General features: G+C 38.9%; 3 protein-coding genes and 1 long non-coding RNA gene across 4 annotated transcripts in view; 3 read left to right on the plus strand and 1 right to left on the minus strand.

Annotated features, from left to right (window-relative positions):
• LOC101890708 (putative uncharacterized protein DDB_G0271606) overlaps positions 1 to 21,465 on the minus strand; it is a 34,448-nt gene extending 12,983 nt beyond the window's left edge. Inside the window, exon 1 of the mRNA XM_059121985.1 lies at positions 21,088 to 21,465. Coding sequence (XP_058977968.1) covers positions 21,088 to 21,342 — 255 coding nt within the window. The 5' untranslated portion in view covers positions 21,343 to 21,465. The remainder of the gene's footprint in view (positions 1 to 21,087) is intronic.
• On the plus strand, positions 222 to 1,458 carry LOC105261794 (uncharacterized). The gene is made up of 3 exons (XM_011294150.3): positions 222 to 266; positions 542 to 690; positions 880 to 1,458. The coding sequence occupies exons 2-3, from the start codon at positions 547 to 549 to the stop codon at positions 1,261 to 1,263; spliced, it is 528 nt and encodes a 175-aa protein (XP_011292452.1). The 5' UTR covers positions 222 to 266; positions 542 to 546; the 3' UTR covers positions 1,264 to 1,458.
• On the plus strand, positions 11,362 to 11,855 carry LOC109612531 (uncharacterized). The gene is made up of 2 exons (XR_002194576.2): positions 11,362 to 11,511; positions 11,572 to 11,855. It is a non-coding gene; the product is annotated as an uncharacterized LOC109612531 (long non-coding RNA).
• LOC101890539 (uncharacterized) lies at positions 17,852 to 18,482 on the plus strand. The gene is made up of 2 exons (XM_059121986.1): positions 17,852 to 18,055; positions 18,129 to 18,482. Exons 1-2 carry the CDS (start codon positions 17,987 to 17,989, stop codon positions 18,402 to 18,404), a joined length of 345 nt encoding a protein of 114 aa, XP_058977969.1. The 5' UTR covers positions 17,852 to 17,986; the 3' UTR covers positions 18,405 to 18,482.
• Positions 21,466 to 22,017: the final 552 nt, after the last annotated feature.

The following is a 22,017-nucleotide window of genomic DNA, read 5'->3' on the forward strand; positions in this document are numbered from 1 at the left end:
ACGACATTTCCGGCCACTTCCGTTACATCAAACACGGCAAAGGCAAATAATCAGGCTGCTGTTGTTGTTGATGATGCTATTGCTGATGATGAAATGCAAACAGATAATAGAACATGTTAGATGGGCCCTCTCCCTCTCTCCCTGGTTGGGTACTCAACAAAAAAAGAGTAATTGTCTACCTTTTTGAAGGCAACAAAAGTATAATAGCCCCGTTAGAAAATGGCTTTGTTAGCAATTGGAAAATTTTCCAGCAACAGTTTTCAACGGTAGGAAATAATAAATAAGCGTTTAAAAGAAAATCTGTTTTTTGTTGTTGTTGGTTTTGTTAATTTTCTGCTTTTTAATGGGGAAAGCAACAAAAACAAAAGGATATCAAATAAACAAAGAAAATAAGGCCATAAATGGGCAAACAATGGCTCTTGGCAATTAAATGGCTTAGAAATTGGGAAACGGTTAAAAACTCAATAAATTTAAAAGCCTCCATAAAAAAGAGAAACATAAACAACAACAAAAACTTTTAATATCAATTATTATTTGTCAGCAATCATGTTCGGAAGCCCCTTGAGAAGGATGTCAAAAATTAGCATTGCCCTGAATGGAACATGGATGCTTTTGATGTTTTCCACAATAATGACTTTAAGTTGCCTGGCGTTAATGACAAGGGAGGTGGAGGCCCTAACTAAGCCCAAGGTATGTAAGAGGATTTATTTTTGGAAATTGTTTTGCCTCTCTTTTTTTCGTGTCATACAAATCATTAATTTTCTTCAATGTTATCCCTTTCCTTCATTTTTCTCTTCTTCGGGGAGGGATTACACATCCCATCCCATTCCACAAACAAAACAAAACACACAAAAAAAAAAAACAAACAACTCCAAAAAGGCAATAAAACCGGATTTCGCCTCATCATCTCTGTTGATGAAGGGCCCCAGGAGAATTTTACGTCATCATCGCCTGAGACGTGATACTTATGCCGACGATGACGAAAACTACGAAATCATACCTTCATTTGCCGGGCAAGTGGAAGATGGACCCAAATCTCCCGGTGACCATATATCCGAAAAAGCCGAACAAATCGCCCAGACCTTTGCCAACATGTGGCAGTCAATGGTGGACACCGCCAAACATTTTGCCGATGCCATACGCCAACTCTTTACTGCCGATGAGGAGGAATATCATTTGACTGCTGAAGAGATGGCGGCACGTGGCCAAGCCATTGAGGAGCAAAATGAAATTTGGCGTAGTACCTATGAAAATCAATTATAAGGGAAAAAAGGAAGGACAATGTAGAGGAGGATGGAGAGACGAAAAGGAGTACAAATAACAAATGATGGCCAGACATAATGATTGTTGTATTTTTGGCAAAAGTATCGAATTTCCTGAGGTATAATCAGGGACATTTAAGATACTTGAGTACTTGAGTTTTTTTAAACGTGAATACGAAATGTGATTTTTAACGCTAATTGGAATATCAAATAGAATTAATGTGAAACAAAAAAACTGAAATGTATCTTTAAATAAATTTTGTGTTATCTTTAAAACAACAAGATAAAAATTATCAGTTGGTCAGATGTATGCCCTCAGCCAATGCTGGATTATTTAAATATATTTTGGATTATGTTATGATAATTCAAGTTGTTGACTCTCTATGGAGTAGGTTCCAAAAAATGGGCCATTATTGTCCATTTCATATCGGACTTATGTAAATTTGATATAAATATTGCGAGGTGCCTGGTTTGGACTATATCGACTATTTCCTTTACTTTATACGAGGTAGAGGATAATTTTTGGAAAATGTCAAAATCTGTGTGTGGTACCATATATAGTCGACCGAAGAGTTCCATTTTCATACTTCATCTAACACAGAGCGTTTTGCTTTCCAAATCTTGAACTTTGTGTGGGACAGCTACCAGAAGAAATGGTCCGATCTCTACCATCTTTATAACAAATCTTGTGTTGAAGGAAACATTGAGATGTGCCAAGTCTGAAATGGAATCGTATGTTAATTTTGCATTTTTTGACCTCCATGGGTATTCAAAATGTTCACCCTTTGTGGGGGAGGTACCAGAAGGAGTGGACTGGTATATTCCATCTTCACAGCAGATCTAGTTTTAGTATAAATAATGTGATATGAGAAATATGAAGAGAACCAGATGCTTATTTCGGATTTTATAATCGTTTTGGTTCTTCAAATCATTGACCTTTTGTGGGGCAGCTACCAGAAGGAATGGTCCGATCTCTACAACCTTTATAACAGATATTGTGTTAATGGAAACATTGAGATGTACCAAGTCTGAAATGGAATCGGATGTTAATTTTGCATTTTATGACCTTCAAGGGTATTCAAAATGTTGACTCTTTGTGCGGGAGGTACCCGAAGGAGTGGACTGGTATATTTCATCTTCACATCAGAAATTGTGTTAGTAGAAATAATGGAATATCTGAAATATGAAGAGAATCGGATGCTTATTTCGGATTTTATAATCGTTTTGGTTCTTCAAAACTTTGACTCTTTGTGGAGGAGGTATCAGAAGGAATGGTCCGATCTCTATCATCTTTGTAACAGATCTTGTGTTAATTGAAATATTTAGATATGGAAAGTCTGAGTGGAATCGGATTTTAATTTGGGATTTTTTTGAAAGTCGTGTTTATTCAAAATTTGGACCCTTTGTAGGGGAGGCTCCAGAAGGAGTGGTCCGATATATCCCAGATCTTGTGTTGGTAGAGATAATGGGATGTGTGAAACTTGAAGAGAACAGAATGCTTATTTCGTATTTTATAATCGTTTTGGTTATAGATAATTTTGACCCTTTGTGGCGGAGGTTCCAGAAGAAATAGTCCGATCTCTACAACCTTTATAACAGATCTTGTGTTGATAAAAATTTTGAAATTTCCCATGTCTGAAATGGAATCTAATGTTAATTTCGTGTTTTATGAGCTTCATGATAATTCAAAATTTGGACACTTTGTAGGAGGGGGGGCAGAAGGAGTGGACCAATATATTACATATTCACACCAGATCTTGGGTTAGTAAAAATATTGTGATATGTGTAATTTGCAAACAATCGGACTCTTATATCACATTTTATTAGAATTAAAATTATTCAAAATTCTGACCCTTTGTGGATGGAGGTACTTGATGGTGTAGAGCTATGTATATTATCCATTTTCGCACCTAACCTATATCTTATGCAAATATTAGTATTTGTAAAGTTTTGCTCAAAATTTAAAGATTTTTTCTTGTCCTATAAGGCAAGTGAATACCTCTGGAGATGCTACAAGGCCAGGGCCGATATTTCCCATCTCCGAACTCGATCTAAGTTTGCTAATTCTATTATGAGTTAGCAGGTTTGGAGCAGATCGATTACTCCCATCGAGAGTTATAGTGTGCAGCAATCAGCCAGACTAACGGCCGTACGTACCCCCCTAGATCAACTTACACGGTTTTGGTGCAAAGGAGACATTTCCCATATGAGTCCATTTTTTTGCCATAATCACCATATAAAGGTATCTTTGTGGTTCATAAAGCGTTCTACCACTGGTGTGAGAACATGGTCTATATTTATCCACGGTCTCCTATAGCTTCCATATAACGGTTTTGCCCGATATTCGGTATTTTTGATTATTTCAGCCAAATTTTTCTGGGGAATGTTAAAAATTTGGTATCTAAATTTGGGACAGCCGAAATTATTTTTTACACTTTTGCCAGATTATATATTTGACCAGAATTTTTACGAAATCGAATGAGATAATTGCGAAAAATATATGAATAATTAATATATCGTATATAATACGAGTCCATTGAAGACCATAATTCAACAAAAACAAGTAAAAAATAAGTTGATTTTGGACGGGCCGAACTTTTAATACCCTCTACCATTTTGAAGGAACTCGAAAAATTTCCAAAAAATTCCGTCAAAAAATATTGCTCAAAGGAAGACGTTTATATGGGGGCTATAGGAAGACGTGGTCCTTTAAAAGTAATTTTTTGTCATCGGCTGTAAAACCCATTACGAACTTTAAATACGAAATTTGAAACAATTCCGGTGAATAATGCCGCTAATACAGTGTGAAATTAAAAAACTGCAACCAATTTCAGACTGCCGTCATTTCTAACCCAATTGTCCGACAGCTGTTAAAATTACTCCAGCGGCAGCTCATTATATTGTTTACATGCGCACAAAAGCATTTTGGTGAGAATTTTCCAGAAAAAAAATTATTCGTTTTGGAATTCGAGCGTGATAGTGTGATTTCTTTATATTTGGCTGGAAAACCTCAAGTGGCTATCGTTAGAGCACACCAGCATTTAAATGTGAATAAATCTTTTGTGTCTCGTACCATCACTCGTTACCGTGATGCTGGTAGCGTAGCCCGACGTCAAGGAAGTGGACGGAAGAAAACAGCAACATCAGCAGAAATGGTTCGAAAAGTAAAGAAGCGACTTGATCGAAGCAAAACCCGCTTCACATTGGCCGAAAAATTACTCGTGAGCTGAACATATCGCAATATTCCATTCGGCAGATATAAACCAGTAAAGAATGTCTTAAAGTCGGGCAGGGCCGACTTTATGATACCCTACACCACATTGCTAATTTAGCAGAGCTGCGCATAACAATTAAAAGTTTTTATGGGAGAATTCAATCATACACGCTATGATTATTATTATAATTTAAAGTTCAAAGGACTAAATATGTCGAAGCATTTGTATCTTTTAAATTCGGACTTGAATTGCCCATTTGGTGCACAATTAATTTAAAATCGGATATAAAATATATATGGGAACTATATCCAAATCGGAACCGATCTCGATAAAATTTGGCAAAGATATTTCTGAGCTGTATTTGATATATTTCCCTGAATATCGTTGTTACGGCTTCTACCAGCTTCTAGACTCAATTCGGTCGTAAGTGCCAAATTTCATCCAATTTGGGCAAATATCGGACGAAGTTATATGTGGGAGCTATATCCAAATCGGAACCGATCTCGATAAAATATAGCAAATGTATTTCTGAGCTGTATTTGATATATTTCCCCAAATATTGTTGTTAGAGAGTGCATATTACGGCTGGGGAGGACAAAAATAACAAATCGGATGAACAATATATATGGGAGCTATAGCTATATCTGAACCGATTTCGATCAAATTTGGCATACTTATTTTCAGGTCCAATCTGATCGTACGTGCAAAATTCGGACTGATATTACACGTTTGGTGCACAATAAAAAGCAAATCGGACGAAGATATATATGGGAGCTATATCTAAATTTTGACCGATTATCTCCAATTTCAATAGAGTTCGTCCTTGGGCCAAACAAAGAATTTGTGCAAAATTTCATCTGGATAGGGCAATAAATGCGAACTGTACTTTGTTTACAAAAATACATGGACAGACGGACGGAAGGACATGCATAAATCGACTCAGAATGTGATTCTATGCAGATCATCAAAAGGAACTATGGGTCTATCTCGTTTCTTTTTGCCTGTTAAAGACAAATGCACAAAGACATAATACCCTGACCACCTTGTGATGTAGGATATAAAAATGAGCTCGGGGTAAAGCCATTGAAAATCCAAAAAAGAGCAAAAACTTACACTGCTACAGAAAGAAAATAGACTCAAAAGAGCCAAAAAGTTGCTTCGCTTGGTCGAAAGTAGTGAACTGCGGAATTTGGGTTTCTCCGATGAGAAAAAATTCGTTGTCCATAAATGCCGAATATTATCGCGAAAATATTCTGGAGGGTGTATTAGAGTCTTGAGCACATAAACATTTTGGCCGCATACGTTGAACATTCTAACAGAACTCAGCACCAATGCACTCAGCACGCGCCACCCAAAGATGGTTACAAAATGAGGTTCCTCGCTTCATTTCCAATCCGTTGGTCTATTGTGTCTGGAGTATTTTGGAAAGCAAGGTTGGCACTAAAAAATACCAATGTATCGGCCACCCGAAGCAAGCGCTTCGCCGGGAATGAGCTAAAATACCTCAGAGCAACATTCGGGCAGCGTGTGACTGTTGCATTGGCCGCTTGAAGGCCATAATTCGTGCCAAAGGTGACCAATTCGAACAAATCTAAACATATTCTAAATTTTGATGCTATTTTCTAAATTTTTTGCTTTCATTCAAAAAAAAAAAAAAAATTAAAAAAAAATGTATGCAGTTTTTTTTTTATCTCACCCTGTATTGTCAAAATTATGTTGTTATGTAATATATAATTATATGGTGTTATAAGATATCATGGACCTATATAGGCAATTCTATTTCAGGGTAAAGTACTTACAAATAGCTTCTTGCGTAAAATTTCAATTGGAAAATTTGGCGAAAATAATCAAAATAACCAATACATTTGCCCATTTCCTCTCATATGTAATAACATTCACATTTAATTTCATTTATTTTGGAAATTCATAATAAAATGCAAATATATAATTAAATGACATTGTACACACTCATAAATAATTATACAATAATTATAATAATTGCATAATATCCAGACAGCTATTCTCTCCTTATCTTCTCATAAAAAATGATGATGAATAGCCGCCATTACAGATAGCGATGCGATGCGCATTGGAAATTTCATAATATTTTCCTATAAAATCTTTGAAACGAAAAACCCAATAATCAATTTCCAGTAAATTGTTGTAAAACTAACATTTGCAAAAATGGTGAAATCCGTGTTTGTTATTGTTGCCGTCTGCATGGTGGTATTGTTGGGCATGGTCTACCAAAGTGAAGCTAGGCTACAGGTAAGCTTTTTCTGTATTATTATTTTATTGAGAGAGAAATTCGAATGCTTTCTTTTTTTTTTGTAAAAAGGAATTACCCTCGGAGACCCTCATGTATTCGCCAATGCCCAAGGAAGTTAATGAACAATCCTCATCAAATGAGACTTCATCCGACAGCAGCGGTAGCTCTTCGAGCAGCAGTGAATCCTCGGATTCAAATGGCGAGGAGTCAAGACGCAAACGATCGGTTTCTTTCGAAAATTTGATACATCAAGCTAAGTCATTGTATAATTAGTTTGAATTGTGTAATAATAAAATAAAATATGTTTTGCATTTGAAAAAAGGTTTTTGAAGCGGTTTTGAATAAATGTTGATTCATGCAAAGGAACGCACATTTGAGAGTGGTTCTTTGATCTACGATTCATATAATGCCAAAAACTTCAAAAAGAACAAGTAAAAAAGCAGTAAGTTCGGCCGGGCCGAACTTTAAATACTCACCATTTTGAACGTATTAGAAAATTTTCAAAAAATAAAATCCATTAAAAATTCTGTTAAAATCTTTAAAATATCCAATATCGGAAGGATCTTTATGGGGGGATATAGGATATTGTGGACCTATATAGACAATTACTTTTCAGGGGTTAAAGTGCTCACAATGAACTCCTTGTGTGGATTTTCAGACAATACCATAGGAAAATATGGCTAAAATCATAAAAACACCGAATATCGGGGGTACCGTTATATGGGGGCCATACGATATCGTGGACCTATATAGATAATTCTCTTCCGAGGTATAAAGTACCCACAAAGTACTCCTTGTGTGGATTTTCAGATAACTCCGTTGAAAAATGTGGGTAAAATCATCATCAGAATACCGAATATCGGGGGGTACCGTTATATGGGGGCTATACGATATCGTGGACCTATATATATAATTCTCTTCTGAGGTATAAATTACCCACAATGTACCCCTTGTGTGGATTTTCAGATAATTCCGTTGAAAAATGTGGGTAAAATCATCAAAACACCGAATATCGGGGGGTACCGTTATATGGGGGCTATACGATATTGCGGACCTAAATAGATAATTCTCTTCCAAGGGATAAAGTACCTACAAGGAACTCCTTGTGTGGATTTTCAGATAATTCCGTTGAAAAATGTGGGTAAAATCATCAAAACACCGAATATCGGGGGGTACTGTTATATGGGGGCTATACGATATTGCGGACCTAAATAGATAATTCTCTTCCAAGGGATAAAGTACCTACAAGGAACTCCTTGTGTGGATTATCAGACAATTCCGACAGACAGACAATTAGAATTTTACGCTGATCAAGAATATATATACTTTGTTGGATCTAAAATGATTATTTCGATAAATTACAAACGGAATGACGAACTTAATATACCCTCCATACTATGTATGGTGGATGGTATAAAAAACTGATAAGACGTTTTTGGATAACAATTTTTTTTTCAAGCTCAAAAAAAAAAACCTTGAAGATTATTATGGCATGTTTCCAGCTTTTAGTTCGAAAGCTCAATTATAAGCGAGCGATATTTGCTCACCCAGCAGAAATACTAATAAAAAGTGAGGTTTCCAATTGGGTAGCATAAAATAATTATTTTTTTGGGCCCTAAAAGCCGAATAAAAATTACTTATTTATCGACTTTTAGTGGACAGGGTTGGCCCTTTTCGGGGAAGGTATCATAAAGACTGGGCCTTCATACCCCATATTAAAACAAGATGTAGAAATATTGTTCGTATTTTTAAAATAACTGGGAAATAATTTCGTATTTTATTAGAGGTATGGTTATTTAAGATTTCAACCCTTTGTGGTGAAGGTAAAACAATGGGGGGATCGACACACCTTCATGACAGATTTTATGATGGGCTATGCGAATTTAAAGAAAATCGGACACCAATATCACATTTTTGGAGAGTCCTTGGGTGAGATGGAAAAACTCCAACAAATTTCAGACTGCTGTCATTTCTAAGCCACTCGTCCGACAGGTGTTAAAATTATTCCAGTGATAGATCATTATATTGTTTACAAGCGCACAAATGCATTTTGGTGAGAATTTTCCAGAAAAAAAGTTATTCGTCATGGAATTCAAGCGTGATAGTGAGATTTCTTTATATTTGGCTGGAAAACCACAAGTGGCTATTGTTAGAGCCCTCCAGCATTTAAATGTGAATAAATCGTTTGTATCTCGTACTATTGCTCGTTACCGATTTCGTGATTCTGGTAGTCTAGGCCGACGTAAAGGAAGTGGACGGAAGAAAACAGTAACATCAGCAGAAATGGTTCGAAAAGTAAAGAAACGACTTGCTCGAAACCCGCGTCGCAGTGGTCGAAAAATGGCTCGTGAGCTGAATATATCGCAATATTCCATTCGCAAAAATATTGAAAAATGAGGTCGGGGTAAAGCCATTGAAATTCCGAAAAGTGCAAGAACTTACACCGCAACAGAAAGAAGATAGACTCAAAAGAGCTAAATAGTTGCTTCGCTTGGTCGAAAGTGGTGACCTGTCGAATTTTGTTTTCTTCGTCTCCGATGAGAAAACATTCGTTGTCCAGCAGTTTGTAAACAAACAACATGATCGTGTTTACTTGCCAAAGAGATCAGCTGAAAATGTGCACCTTCGGTTGGCCACCAGTAATGAAATTCTCAAACCAACTTTGTGAGTTACCGACAAAAGTCGCTAAAATTAAATTGCTTATAATTGCCGTAATTTGCGACATTTGTCGGTAAGTTAGCGACGAAATCTAAGCAGCCGATAAGACCTACCGGTTGATATCAATGTTTTCAATTTTAACTTCTTTTTATATCAAAATGTTGGGTCTCAAAGTTACCGATTTTTGTCAGTAACACAAAAAATGAGTTAGAGAATCCTACTACAGAACTCAAGCGCCGGCCATGGTGATGGTAATAACAGTCGATGGTCGCTCTCCGTTCGTATTAATTAACCGTGACATCAGAATAAATACCGAATATTATCGCGAAAATATTCTAGAGGGTGTATTAAAGCCTTGGGGACGCAAACATTTTGGCCGCAGACCTTGGGAATTCCAACAGGACTCTGCACAATCGCAATCAGCTTGCGCCACCCAAGAATGGTTACAAAATGAGGTTCCTCGCTTAATTTCCAGTGTACAATGGCCACCAAAATCTCCAGATACCAATCCGTTGTACTATTGTGTCTGGAGCATTTTGAAAAGCAAGGTTGGCACTAAAAAAATACCAAAGTGTCGGTCACCTCAAGCAAGCGTTTCTCCGGAAATGGGCCAAAATACAGCAGAGCAACATTTGGGCAGAGTGTGACGGTTTCATTTGCCGTTTGAAGGCCATAATTCGTGCCACAGGTAACCAATTCGAACAAATCTAAACTTATTCTTAAATTTGATGATATTTCCGACATTTTTTGCTTTCATTCAATAAAAATTAAAAAAAAATTTAAAAATGATGGCGTTTGAGTTTGTTGCAGTTTTTTTATCTCACCCTGTATATTGCAGAGGAGAGGAGTTTGCCTACCTACAAAAAACTCGAAACATTAGGCATATTGAATATAAATTTCCAACCCAAGTTGAAACCTTCAAAATGCAGGATTTTAGGACAAATCGCCGCATGGGGGGCTATATCAAAAAGTAGACCTAGATTAAAAATGTTTTAGAGGAATTTATCTGTTGGTTGGGAATCCGAAATACCAATTTACAGCTGATTTAGTTGAAAATTGGGACCTATGTTTCCGAAATGCCAAAAACCTGAGGTACCATTATATGGCTAAACCAAAGCGTGGACCGAATGTAGTATGTTCAATACCAACCAATCTAAGAATAATAGCAAGGACTGAGCAAAGCATCAAAGTTCTTTCTTTAATGGTGCCAATTCTATGATGATTTCAAAAGACGGACGGGCGGACGGACGGACTTTCGGATACAGCTTAATTAACATGGAATTGTGATTTTCTTTTATTTCAAGTTATTCTCTGGGGGTTTTCATATACCGAAACGAGGTATTGGAAAAAGCTACATTCCAGATGGACACATTTGGTTTTCACGTGCAACATTTAAATATAAGAATATTGTGTTATTGCAAAGTTGCCAGGCTTATTGTTATTTTTTTAAAAAAATAGGTGAAGAAAGACAATATTTTTTACCAGGGTGTATGGCAGGGAATGCCTAGGTTTCGGAAAGAGCCATCCATCATCATCAGTTTCCTCGTTTGTTTTTGGTCCCCTGGGGAGAATATCCCAGACAAAAAAATTAAACTGATGAGGATTGGTGTCTCTTTTCGAATCCTAGGTATTCCCTGCCTTACCCCCTGAACCGAACAAATATGTCAACACTGTTCTATTTAAGAATATGTTAATAATGGGTTATATGTTTATTTAATTGTCATACACTATAGAAATGATATGATAATAAAGAATTCAGAAGTGCAAATGAGGTATGAAAACTTTCTAAAGTTACATAAGGGTTAACCAACGTAAATCCCAATAGCGTTTAATTTCCCATTAGTGAATTGAATAGCAAAAGTTTATTAAGCACAATCATGAAATCCATTGCATGGATTACACAAATATATAAATAGAAAATATTTCAACATTTTATAACAAACAATTCATGCTTACGGTTTCGTTAAATCCCGTTGCCTATTTTTCCAAACAAATTTTATTGAAAAATTTCAATTTTTTTTTCAATATGTTAAAACTTTTTTGGATTTTTGTAATAACATACATTTTCTTGCTGCTTGTGACTTCCATTGTTGAGAGCAGCTCAGAGGTAAACTGGATTTTTTTTCCTAATTTAAAAATGTATTTATATGCCAGTGATTCGTTGCAGGAAATGTCTTCAGAAGATATAGTACAACTAAAGCCCTCTGATGCGGATTATTTCTCATCGGATTATGTCTATAGGGAATATTCATCAGACGACTATTCTTTGGCATTTCCTTAAGCAGTGAGTCTTTTGAAGTGATTTGAGTGAGGAAGGTCCTGTGACACTTGTCAGATTAAAATAATAATTTGTTGCAAAATGAAATGTAAAGAATAAAAAAGTATCCTGAATCTAATGAAAGCAATCACAAAGGCTTCTTAGAGAATAAGTTTTATTAGCTTCTACTCAAATTTGAATTTCTCCTTTACATCCTGTGTATAGTTTAAACACCCCGATTTTTTATATTTCATCGATTTCAGTCACAAATTTCAAACTACATTTCTGGTATTCAATGGGTAAAATCTCCCTTTGCTAAAAAAAATTCAGTGTGTGTCCATTATTTGTCTTCTCTCATATAAATGTCCTCTCTGATCTAAATTATTTTAATGGTTTCAGGTTCATTGCCAATTAAATAAGTTCTACTTTGAGGTTTCAAGTTCTCAGAGTTCTCCATCAGAAAATTTAAATATAAAAAAAATTTTGATGCCGTCCCCATATAGTTTCCATATTTTTCAAACAAATTGGTTGAAATTGAGATTCACGGATACTCTACATGAAGACTCCTCTTCGGCTTGTCGATACAAAAACAAAAACGTAACGTAAACGGAGTAAAAAGACTTCAGCTCTTCTATGGAAGAGATATCAGCTCGTCTATGGAAGAGACTACAGCCTCGCCTATAGAAGAGACTTCAGCCTCGTCTATATAAGAGACGTCAGCCTCGCCTATAGAAGATACCTCAGCCTCGTCTATAGAGATTCCAGCTCGTTTATAGAGACTTCAGCTCGTCTATACAGACCCCAGCTCATCTATAGAGACTTCAGCTCGTCTATAGCGACAGCAGCTCGTCTATAGCGACAGCAGCTCGTCTATAGAGACTTCAGCTCGTCTATAGAGACTGCAGCTCGTCTATAGAGACTGCAGCTCGTCTATAGAGACTGCAGCTCGTCTATAGAGACTGCAGCTCGTCTATAGAGACTGCAGCTCGTCTATAGAGACTGCAGCTCGTCTATAGAGACTGCAGCTCGTCTATAGAGACTGCAGCTCGTCTATAGAGACTGCAGCTCGTCTATAGAGACTGCAGCTCGTCTATAGAGACTGCAGCTCGTCTATAGAGACTGCAGCTTGTCTATAGAGACTGCAGCTTGTCTATAGAGACTCCAGCTGACTTCAGCTCGTCTATAGAGACTCCAGCTGACTTCAGCTCGTCTATAGAGACTCCAGCTGACTTCAGCTCGTCTATAGAGACTCCAGCTGACATCAGCTCGTCTATGTAGACTCCCTGAGCTTCAGCTCGTCTATAGTGACACTCCAGCTCGTCTATAAAAACTCCAGCCGACTTCAGCTCGTCTATAGAGACTCCAGCTGACTTCAGCTCGTCTATAGAGACTCCAGCTGACTTCAGCTCGTCTATAGAGACTCCAGCTGACATCAGCTCGTCTATATAGACTCCCTGAGCTTCAGCTCGTCTATAGTGACTCTAGCTGATTTCAACTCGTCTGTAGAGCTTCAGCTCGTCTATAGAGACTCCAGCTGACTTCAGATCATCTATAGAGACTACAGCTGACTTCAGCTCGTCTATAGTAACTCTAGCTGACTTCAGCCCGCATTTAGAGACTCCAGCTCGTCTATAAAGACTCCAGCCGACTTCAAATCGTCTATAGAGACTCCAGCTGACTTCAGCTCGCATTTAGACACTCCAGCTCGTCTATAAAGACTCGAGCTAACTGCAGCTCGTCTGTAAAGACTCGAGCTGACCTCAGCTCGTTTATAGAGACTCCAGTTAACTTCAGTCCGTCTATAGAGACTCCCTGAACTTCAGTTCATCTATAGAGATTACCTGAGCTTAAGCTCGTACATAGAGACTCCAGCCGACTTTAACTCGTCTATAGAGACTCCCCGAGCTTCAGCTCGTATATAGAGACTCCCTTCAGCTCGGACGCCTATAAAAAATCATTTCGTCTGCTTTAAAAATATATTCTATAATTAATTCACAACCTTCGAAACAACATTTTATCTACTTAATTTCAAGTATTTCTCCTGTTATGATGGACTTAATTTTTTGTTTTATATTTCCTCCTCTAATATCAGATGCTAGTTATTTTGTTCTCGCTGATTTTAATCAACAATCAGCAATATTGAAAAATATTTAATTACTATCTTTAGACCTCATTTGTTCTCTTTGCAAATATCGATGATATTTGATAACTAAAATTATGGGTTTCTTTGAAGACTTTACAGATCTGAATTTTGATCGAATTTCTATGAAACGTCAGTGAACAATTCTGCTATAAATATTTTTGAAAATTAATTTCCAAAATCAATTCCATTCGAAAAGTGTAAAAGTTAACCTAACATAATGCAAAAATCAGTTATTTTCTTTGGAGCCATTTGCTTGGTAGTTTTGGGCATGATGACCCAGGTTGAGGCCATGCCAGAGGTAAGTCTCAATTATTCCCAATTTAAAATTGTGAAAATTATTTTTATTTTTAAATTATCACCTATCCTTAGTCATTGCCTCAAAATGTCATGATGTCGCCACCAGTGCCACCAACACCATCTGCACCCACTTCACCTCAAAAGGACGATAATGACGCCCAAGAAGGTGAGGAGAAATCAAGACGCAAACGATCGACTGTAGAATTCATTAATGATTTATATTATTAAATTGGAAATTTTTATTCTTAAATAGTTTCAAAATTTGTATCAGAATATTCGAAGTGTAATCAAAATAATCAAATACATGCGCATGTTAGAAAATCCCTAGTTCCCTCAAATGTTTGAGTTTCCTTTATTGGAAAAAGGACAGCAATTGGAAAAATTCTCATAAATGTGAAAATAAAAAAACGGCATTAAAGACAGCCTTCAGCTCGTCTAAAAAATCTCCCTACGCTCCAGCTGGTCTACAAAAGACTTCAGCTCGCCTATAGAGACTTCAGCTCGCCTATAGAGACTTCAGCTCGCCTATAGAGACTTTAGCTCGTCTATAGAGACTTCAGCTCGTCTATAGAGACTTCAGCTCGCCTGTAGAGACTTCAGCTCGCCTATAGAGACTTCAGCTCGCCTATAGAGACTTCAACTCGCCTATAGAGACTTCAACTCGCCTATATAGGCTCCAGCTGACTTCAGCTCGCTTTTAAAGACTCCAACTGACTTCAGCTCGCCTATAAAGACTCCAGCTGACTTCAGCTCGCCTATAAAGACTGCAGCTGACTTCAGCTCTCCTGTAAAGACTCCAGCTAAGTTCAACTGACATATAGAGACTCCCTGCGCTTCAGCTCGTCCGTAGAGATTCCCTGAGCGTCAATAGAGATTCCCTGAGCGTCAGCTCGTCTATAGAGACTCCCGGAGCGTCGTCTATGGAGACTCACTGAGCCTTCAGCTCGTCTATGGAGACTCACTGAGCCTTCAGCTCGTCTATGGAGACTCACTGAGCCTTCAGCTCGTCTATGGAGACTCACTGAGCCTTCAGCTCGTCTATGGAGACTCACTGAGCCTTCAGCTCGTCTATGGAGACTCACTGAGCCTTCAGCTCGCCTATAGAGACTTCAGCTTGTCTATAGAGACTTCAGCTAATTTCAGCTCGTCTATAGAGACTCCAGCTAATTTCAGCTCGTCTATAGAGACTCCAACTGACTTCAGCTGGTCTATAGAGACTCCAGCTGGTCTATAGAGACTCCAGCTGACTTCAGCTGGTCTATAGAGACTCCAGCTGGTCTATAGAGACTCCAGCTGACTTCAGCTGTCTATAGAGACTCCAGCTGACTTCAGCTGGTCTATAGAGAATCCAGCTGACTTCAGCTGGTCTATAGAGACTCCAGCTGACTTTAACTCGTCTATAGAGACTCCCTCACGTCTTTAAAACCCCTTTCGTCCGCCATAAAAAATAGATTTTAAAATTATTTCACGACCTTCTAAAAAAAATTTCATCCATTTAATTTCAAGTATTTTTCCTGTTATGGTGGAGTTCATTATTTGTTTCATATTTTCTCCTCTAATAATAGGTGCGAGCTTTTTTGTTCTCGCTGATTTCAATACAATCAGCAATATTGAAAAATATTTAATTACTGTCTTTAGAGCTCATTTGTTCTCTCTGCAAATATCAGTGATACTTGATTACTAAAATTATGGGTTTCTTTGAAGATTTAACAGATCTGAAATGCATATTGTTGATCGGTCGGAGGTTGGTAAAATTTCTATGAAACATTACTTAACAATTCCACTATAAATATTTTCAAAAAATAGCTTTCAAAATCACTTCAGTTTGAAAAGTGTAAAAGTTAACCTAATAAAATGCAAAAATCTGTTATTTTCATTGGAGCCATTTGTTTGGTAGTTTTGGGCATAATGACCCAAGTTGAGGCCATGCCAGAGGTAAGTCCCAATTATTCCCAATTTAAAATTGTGAAAATTATTTTTATTTTTAATTAATCACCTATCCTTAGTCATTGCCTCAAAATGTCATGATGTCGCCACCAGTGCCACCAACACCATCTGCACCCACTTCACCTCAAAAGGACGATAATGGCGCCCAACAAGATGAGGAGAAATCAAGACGCAAACGATCGACTGTAGAATTCATTAATGATTTATATTATTAAATTGGAAATTGTTATTCTTAAATGGTTTCAAAATTTTTATCAGAGTATTCGAAGTGTAATCAAAATAATCAAATACATGCGCATGTTAGAAAATCCCTAGTTCCCCAATTTTTTGTGTTTCTTTTAGTGGAAAAAGGAAAGCAATTAGAAAAAGTCACATAAGAATGAAAAAAAATCCATAAAGACAGCCTTCAGCTCGTCTATAAAGACAGCCTTCAGCTTGTCCAAAAAGACTCCCTACGCTTCAGCTCGCCTATAGAGACTTCAGCTCGCCTATAGAGACTTCAGCTCGCCTATAGAGACTTCAGCTCGCCTATAGAGACTTCAGCTCGCCTATAGAGACTTCAGCTCGCCTATAGAGACTTCAGCTCGCCTATAGAGACTTCAGCTCGCCTATAGAGACTTCAGCTCGCCTATAGAGACTTCAACTCGCCTATAGAGACTTCAGCTCGCCTATAGAGACTTCAGCTCGCCTATAGAGACTTCAGCTCGCCTATAGAGACTTCAGCTCGCCTATAGAGACTTCAGCTCGCCTATAGAGACTTCAGCTCGCCTATAGAGACTTCAGCTCGCCTATAGAGACTTCAGCTCGCCTATAGAGACTTCAGCTCGCCTATAGAGACTTCAGCTCGCCTATAGAGACTTCAGCTCGCCTATAGAGACTTCAGCTCGCCTGTAGAGACTTCAGCTCGCCTATAGAGACTTCAGCTCGCCTATAGAGACTTCAGCTCGCCTATAGAGACTTCGGCTCGTCTATCGAGACTTTCTGCGCTCCAGCTCGTCTATCGAGACTTTCTGCGCTCCAGCTCGTCTATAGAGACTCCCTGCGCTTCAGCTCGTCTATAGAGACTCCCTGCGCTTCAGCTCGTCTATAGAGACTACCTGCGCTCCAGCTCGTCTATAGAGACTACCTGCGCTCCAGCTCGTCTATCGAGACTTTCTGCGCTCCAGCTCGTCTATAGAGACTCCCTGCGCTCCAGCTCGCCTACAAAGACTCCCTGCGCTCCAGCTCGCCTACAAGGACTCCCTGCGCTCCAGCTCGTCTATAAAGATTCCCTGCGCTCCAGCTCGTCTATAAAGACTCCCTGCGCTGCAGCTCGTCTATAAAGACTCCCTGCGTTCCAGCTCGCCTATAAAGACTGCCTGAGGGTCAGCTCGCCTATAAAGACTCCCTGCACTCCAGCTCGTCTATAAAGACTCCCTGCGCTCCACCTCCTCTCTTAAGGCTTCCTAGACAAACCCTTGCTAAAGATTTTGTCTTTTTGGCTATTTTTCCCAACCCTTTGATATTGAAAATCCGTTTGACATTAAAATTCCAGAAATCTAACTGCGTAATTAAACTAGTTTGCCCCGTCCAAATGTTGTTAACAAATTATATACATTACTAACTGTTTTGTATATTTTCTGACATGTACAAAAATAATTAACTAAAAAAGATTAATAATAAAATAAAACTAAGATAGATAATAAATCTGGTAGGTGTTGTGGCAATGGAAAATGAATGATGCAGTGAAGTGAAAGCAAAACAAGCAACGTTCCAGTACCAACTAAAACTAAATAAAAACAAAATAGAATTAAATAAATATTTTAGTTTTGCAAATATAAGCAATTCATGCACAAACATGCATTAGGAAAGGCAAGCAAATTTTAAAATAAATCATAAATAATTTAATAACAATATAAATAAAAAATTAAAGCCAAGCAAAAAACGAAAAAGCAAAGGATGATGAAAATACTGTGTGTTGTGACCATAACCTTGGCTCTTTTGGCCGTAACAGAAACCAGGCCCCAGGTAAATAAATATTAAAAAACATTCAAATCATTTAATTTTAATTGAAAATTCTTGAAAAAAAAAATTATTTAAGGATCTCCAAACCGGTGTCATCATGGCTGCAGCCCAAGTCAAAGAGGCATTTGACAATGGTGCCGCGGCTCGTTATGACAAGACGGTCGAGGTATTTGGTACCAAATGGAAAAATGACATGGAAGTGGGTTTTGGTGATGCCATCAAGAAGAAGAAACGTTCAAGTTCGGACAGTGATTCTTCGTCGGATGGGGATGATAGACGTAAGCGTTCCATTGTTTATGATGAGTTGGCGGATGACATAAAAGCGTTATATGAAAATATTTTGCGTATATAAATAACATGCGATATGATGACATGCAGATGGGAAGCGTAGAATAAAAATAAAGACATGCACTCTCTATTGAAATTTAAATATGATTTGTTTGAAAAACAAAAAAAAAAGTTGAAACAAAATAGTACCAAAACCAGACAGGCATGCATTACCGTTCTGCCATTACCAAGCACATGAAAAAACCACAACACATTCCCACAACGACAGACTTAAGGTGAGGCGTAGGGGTTCTCTATCGACGATTTGTGGCACATGGAGTCTCTATAGGGGATCTGCAGCTCAGGGCGTCTCTATAGGCGAGCTGAGGCGCGGGGAGTCTCTAAATACAATCTGGAGTGAAGTAGCAATGTATAAGCACTCCAGATTATCTTTAGAAAGTCTCTGCGGCCTAGCTCGTCTATAGAGACTCGCTGCTCCTCAACTCGTCGATAGAGACTCCCTGAGCCTCAACTCGTCTATAGAGAATACATACGCCTCAGCTCGTCTATAGCGACTCCCTGCGCTTCAGACCCCCTACAGAGACTCCCTGAACTTCAGTTCCTCTATATATAATGCCTGGGCTTTGAGTCGTCTCTAACTCAAAAACTCAATTTAACTCGTTCATAGAGACTCCCTGCCATCAGCTCGTTCATTGGGAGAACCTGACTTCAGCTCGTCTATAGCGACTCCCAGAGCTTCCACTCGTCTCTGACTCAGAAATTTAAGATGGTTCATAGGAAACCCTGACGCCTGCTCGTATATACAGATTCATTGCATATTTATATCACTGCAGCTCGTCTATCGAGACTCCCTGTGCCTCAGTTCGTCTATAGAGACTCCCTGCGCCTCAGCTCGTCTGTAGGGACTCCCTGCGCCTCAGCTCGTCTATAGAGACTCACTGCGCCTTCAGCTCGTCTATAGACACTCACTGCGCCTTCAGCTTGTCTATAGAGACTCACTGCGCCTTCAGCTTGTCTATAGAGACTCACTGCGCCTTCAGCTCGTCTATAGAGACTCACTGCGCCTTCAGCTCGTCTATAGAGACTCACTGCGCCTTCAGCTCGTCTATAGAGACTCACTGCGCCTTCAGCTCGTCTATAGAGACTCACTGCGCCTTCAGCTCGTCTATAGAGACTCACTGCGCCTTCAGCTCGTCTATAGAGACTCACTGCGCCTTCAGCTCGTCTATAGAGACTCACTGCGCCTTCAGCTCGTCTATAGAGACTCACTGCGCCTTCAGCTCGTCTATAGAGACTCACTGCGCCTTCAGCTCGTCTATAGAGACTCACTGCGCCTTCAGCTCGTCTATAGAGACTCACTGCGCCTTCAGCTCGTCTATAGAGACTCACTGCGCCTTCAGCTCGTCTATAGAGACTCACTGCGCCTTCAGCTCGTCTATAGAGACTCACTGCGCCTTCAGCTCGTCTATAGAGACTCACTGCGCCTTCAGCTCGTCTATAGAGACTCACTGCGCCTTCAGCTCGTCTATAGAGACTCACTGCGCCTTCAGCTCGTCTATAGAGACTCACTGCGCCTTCAGCTCGTCTATAGAGACTCACTGCGCCTTCAGCTCGTCTATAGAGACTCACTGCGCCTTCAGCTCGTCTATAGAGACTCACTGCGCCTTCAGCTCGTCTATAGAGACTCACTGCGCCTTCAGCTCGTCTATAGAGACTCACTGCACCTCAGCTCGTCTATAGAGACTCAAATCGTTTATAGAGACTCCCTGAGCCTGAGCACGTCTATAGAGACTCACTGCGCCTCAGCTCTTCTATAGAGACTCCCTGCGCCTCAGCTGGTCTATAGAGATTTACTGCTCCTTGAACCTGTCTATAGAGACTCTCTTTAGAGACACCCTTAAGGGCGTTTTAAGAAACATCCATTATGGCTTGAGTGAAGAGATCTTTCAGAGCCTCTACAGAGCCATCTTCAAGTAGAGAGTTTTTATAGGGACCGCTTTGTAGATATTTAGAAAGACAGCCTTATGAGCGTCTTGAGAGGTATCCTTACCGTCATCTATAGAGACAACCTTAAGGACGTCTATAGAGATAACCTTAAGGAAGTCTATAGCGACAGCCTTAAGACCATCTTAAGGGCGTCTACTGAGACAGCCTTAAGGGCATATATAGAGAGAACCATTAGGACGTCTACGCCTTAAGGGCGTCAACAGAGACAGCCTTGAGGGTAGCTAAATAGGAAGCCTTAAAAGCGTCTATTGAGAGATCTTTAAAATCATCTAAAGACATCCTTGAAAGTGTCTATATAGACTGTCTTTTACTCCACTATTAAGATATCTAAAGACAGCCTTATGACCGTCTCAGAAGACATTATTAAGATTTCTTGCATTGAATTCTCTTTAATGTTTCCTGGCTTCCAATCATCTAGCCTTTATATCCCTTTTTCCTTACCCAACCTCTGATGCCATCTCAAATGAAATTCTCTTAACATTTATGGTGCATCCTTATGGCTTCTCCGCAATATTTAACCGCCCCCTTTGATAAGGTCATAATGGGAAATTTCCATAGAACAACAATCGACTCCCATTAATTCCCTGTTCTAATGAAGCCATATGGCAAATGACCCCCAAACATACACTCACACACAGGATGGTGGCTTAATGCATTGTTGGAGGATGACAATCGTTGAATATCCTTGTTTTGTCACGGACACGGGTAAACACAAACGGAGGAGAACACCAGCAACTTACCTGGGCTTGTTGTGGTTGTTGATATTGTTGGAGTTGTTGCTGCTGTTGTTGTTGCAAGTTAGCACCTTGTCCACCAAAATAACGTGTGAAACTTTGTTGTAATCCGGGTGTTTTCAAAGTAAACGAATTGGTATTGGCATCCGTGTGGAAGGCCAGTTGAGCCTCAGCTGCAACGGCCAGGCAGCACAAGACAACGACGGCAACGGAACTGAAGGCCATGCGACCGGAAGATGAATGACGACGTTGGGCAAACATAATGATGTTGTATCCTTTTCTCGTTTCACGAAATATGGAGGTGTTAATGCAATGGCAACCGGACAAGCGAAAAATGGCTACGTTACGTTTGAATGGATTTTGGCAACTGTTTATACTTCTCGATGGGTATTTAGATTTTATATTTTATTGAAGTGAACAATTTGTTTTGAAATAATAAACAAAAAAAAAATAAAAAAAAAATGTGAATGCTTAAACTAGTGGCGACGACATAACGTTGCTTAAGACATTTTGGAGATGGCCTAAACGTGCATTCAATCGTTATCAGTCAAGCGAGCGCGCGCACACACACACACACATGTGCGAACTCATGCTACTCACTCAAAACTGTGTCATACAATTTCGTTTATAAATTATTATGTTAAACGTTTCGTCGACGTAATACAACCAAAGCTGGCTAATCGCTTGGTTGTTGTTGTTGTGACTACTGTCTCTGTAAGTGGCTAATATTATGACAGCAGTAATTGACACACAAACACACTTACTGACATTTTACCAAAAATTTCCAAATTTTTGGTCATTTGTTATGGTGAAGAGACAGATGGGAAAATGGCTGAGGTGAGGAGAAGACAGTGCCACAAGCAGGGATGGAAAACCAAAAGATGACAATTCAACGAGATATTTCCAAGATTGCCTGCAGAGTCATTCCTAAGGGCT

The sequence above is a fragment of the Musca domestica genome, unplaced genomic scaffold, assembly GCF_030504385.1.
Source record: "Musca domestica strain aabys unplaced genomic scaffold, Musca_domestica.polishedcontigs.V.1.1 2, whole genome shotgun sequence".
Classification (NCBI taxonomy): Eukaryota; Metazoa; Arthropoda; class Insecta; order Diptera; family Muscidae; genus Musca; species Musca domestica.

Bases quoted from the DNA above. Each gene is read 5' to 3' on its own strand.
- LOC105261794 (XM_011294150.3), top strand. From the start codon at position 547: ATGTTCGGAAGCCCCTTGAGAAGGATGTCAAAAATTAGCATTGCCCTG. The intron at 691-879 runs GTATGTAAGAGG...AACTCCAAAAAG, and splicing joins AGGCCCTAACTAAGCCCAAG to GCAATAAAACCGGATTTCGC.
- LOC101890539 (XM_059121986.1), top strand. From the start codon at position 17,987: ATGATGAAAATACTGTGTGTTGTGACCATAACCTTGGCTCTTTTGGCC. The intron at 18,056-18,128 runs GTAAATAAATAT...AAATTATTTAAG, and splicing joins TAACAGAAACCAGGCCCCAG to GATCTCCAAACCGGTGTCAT.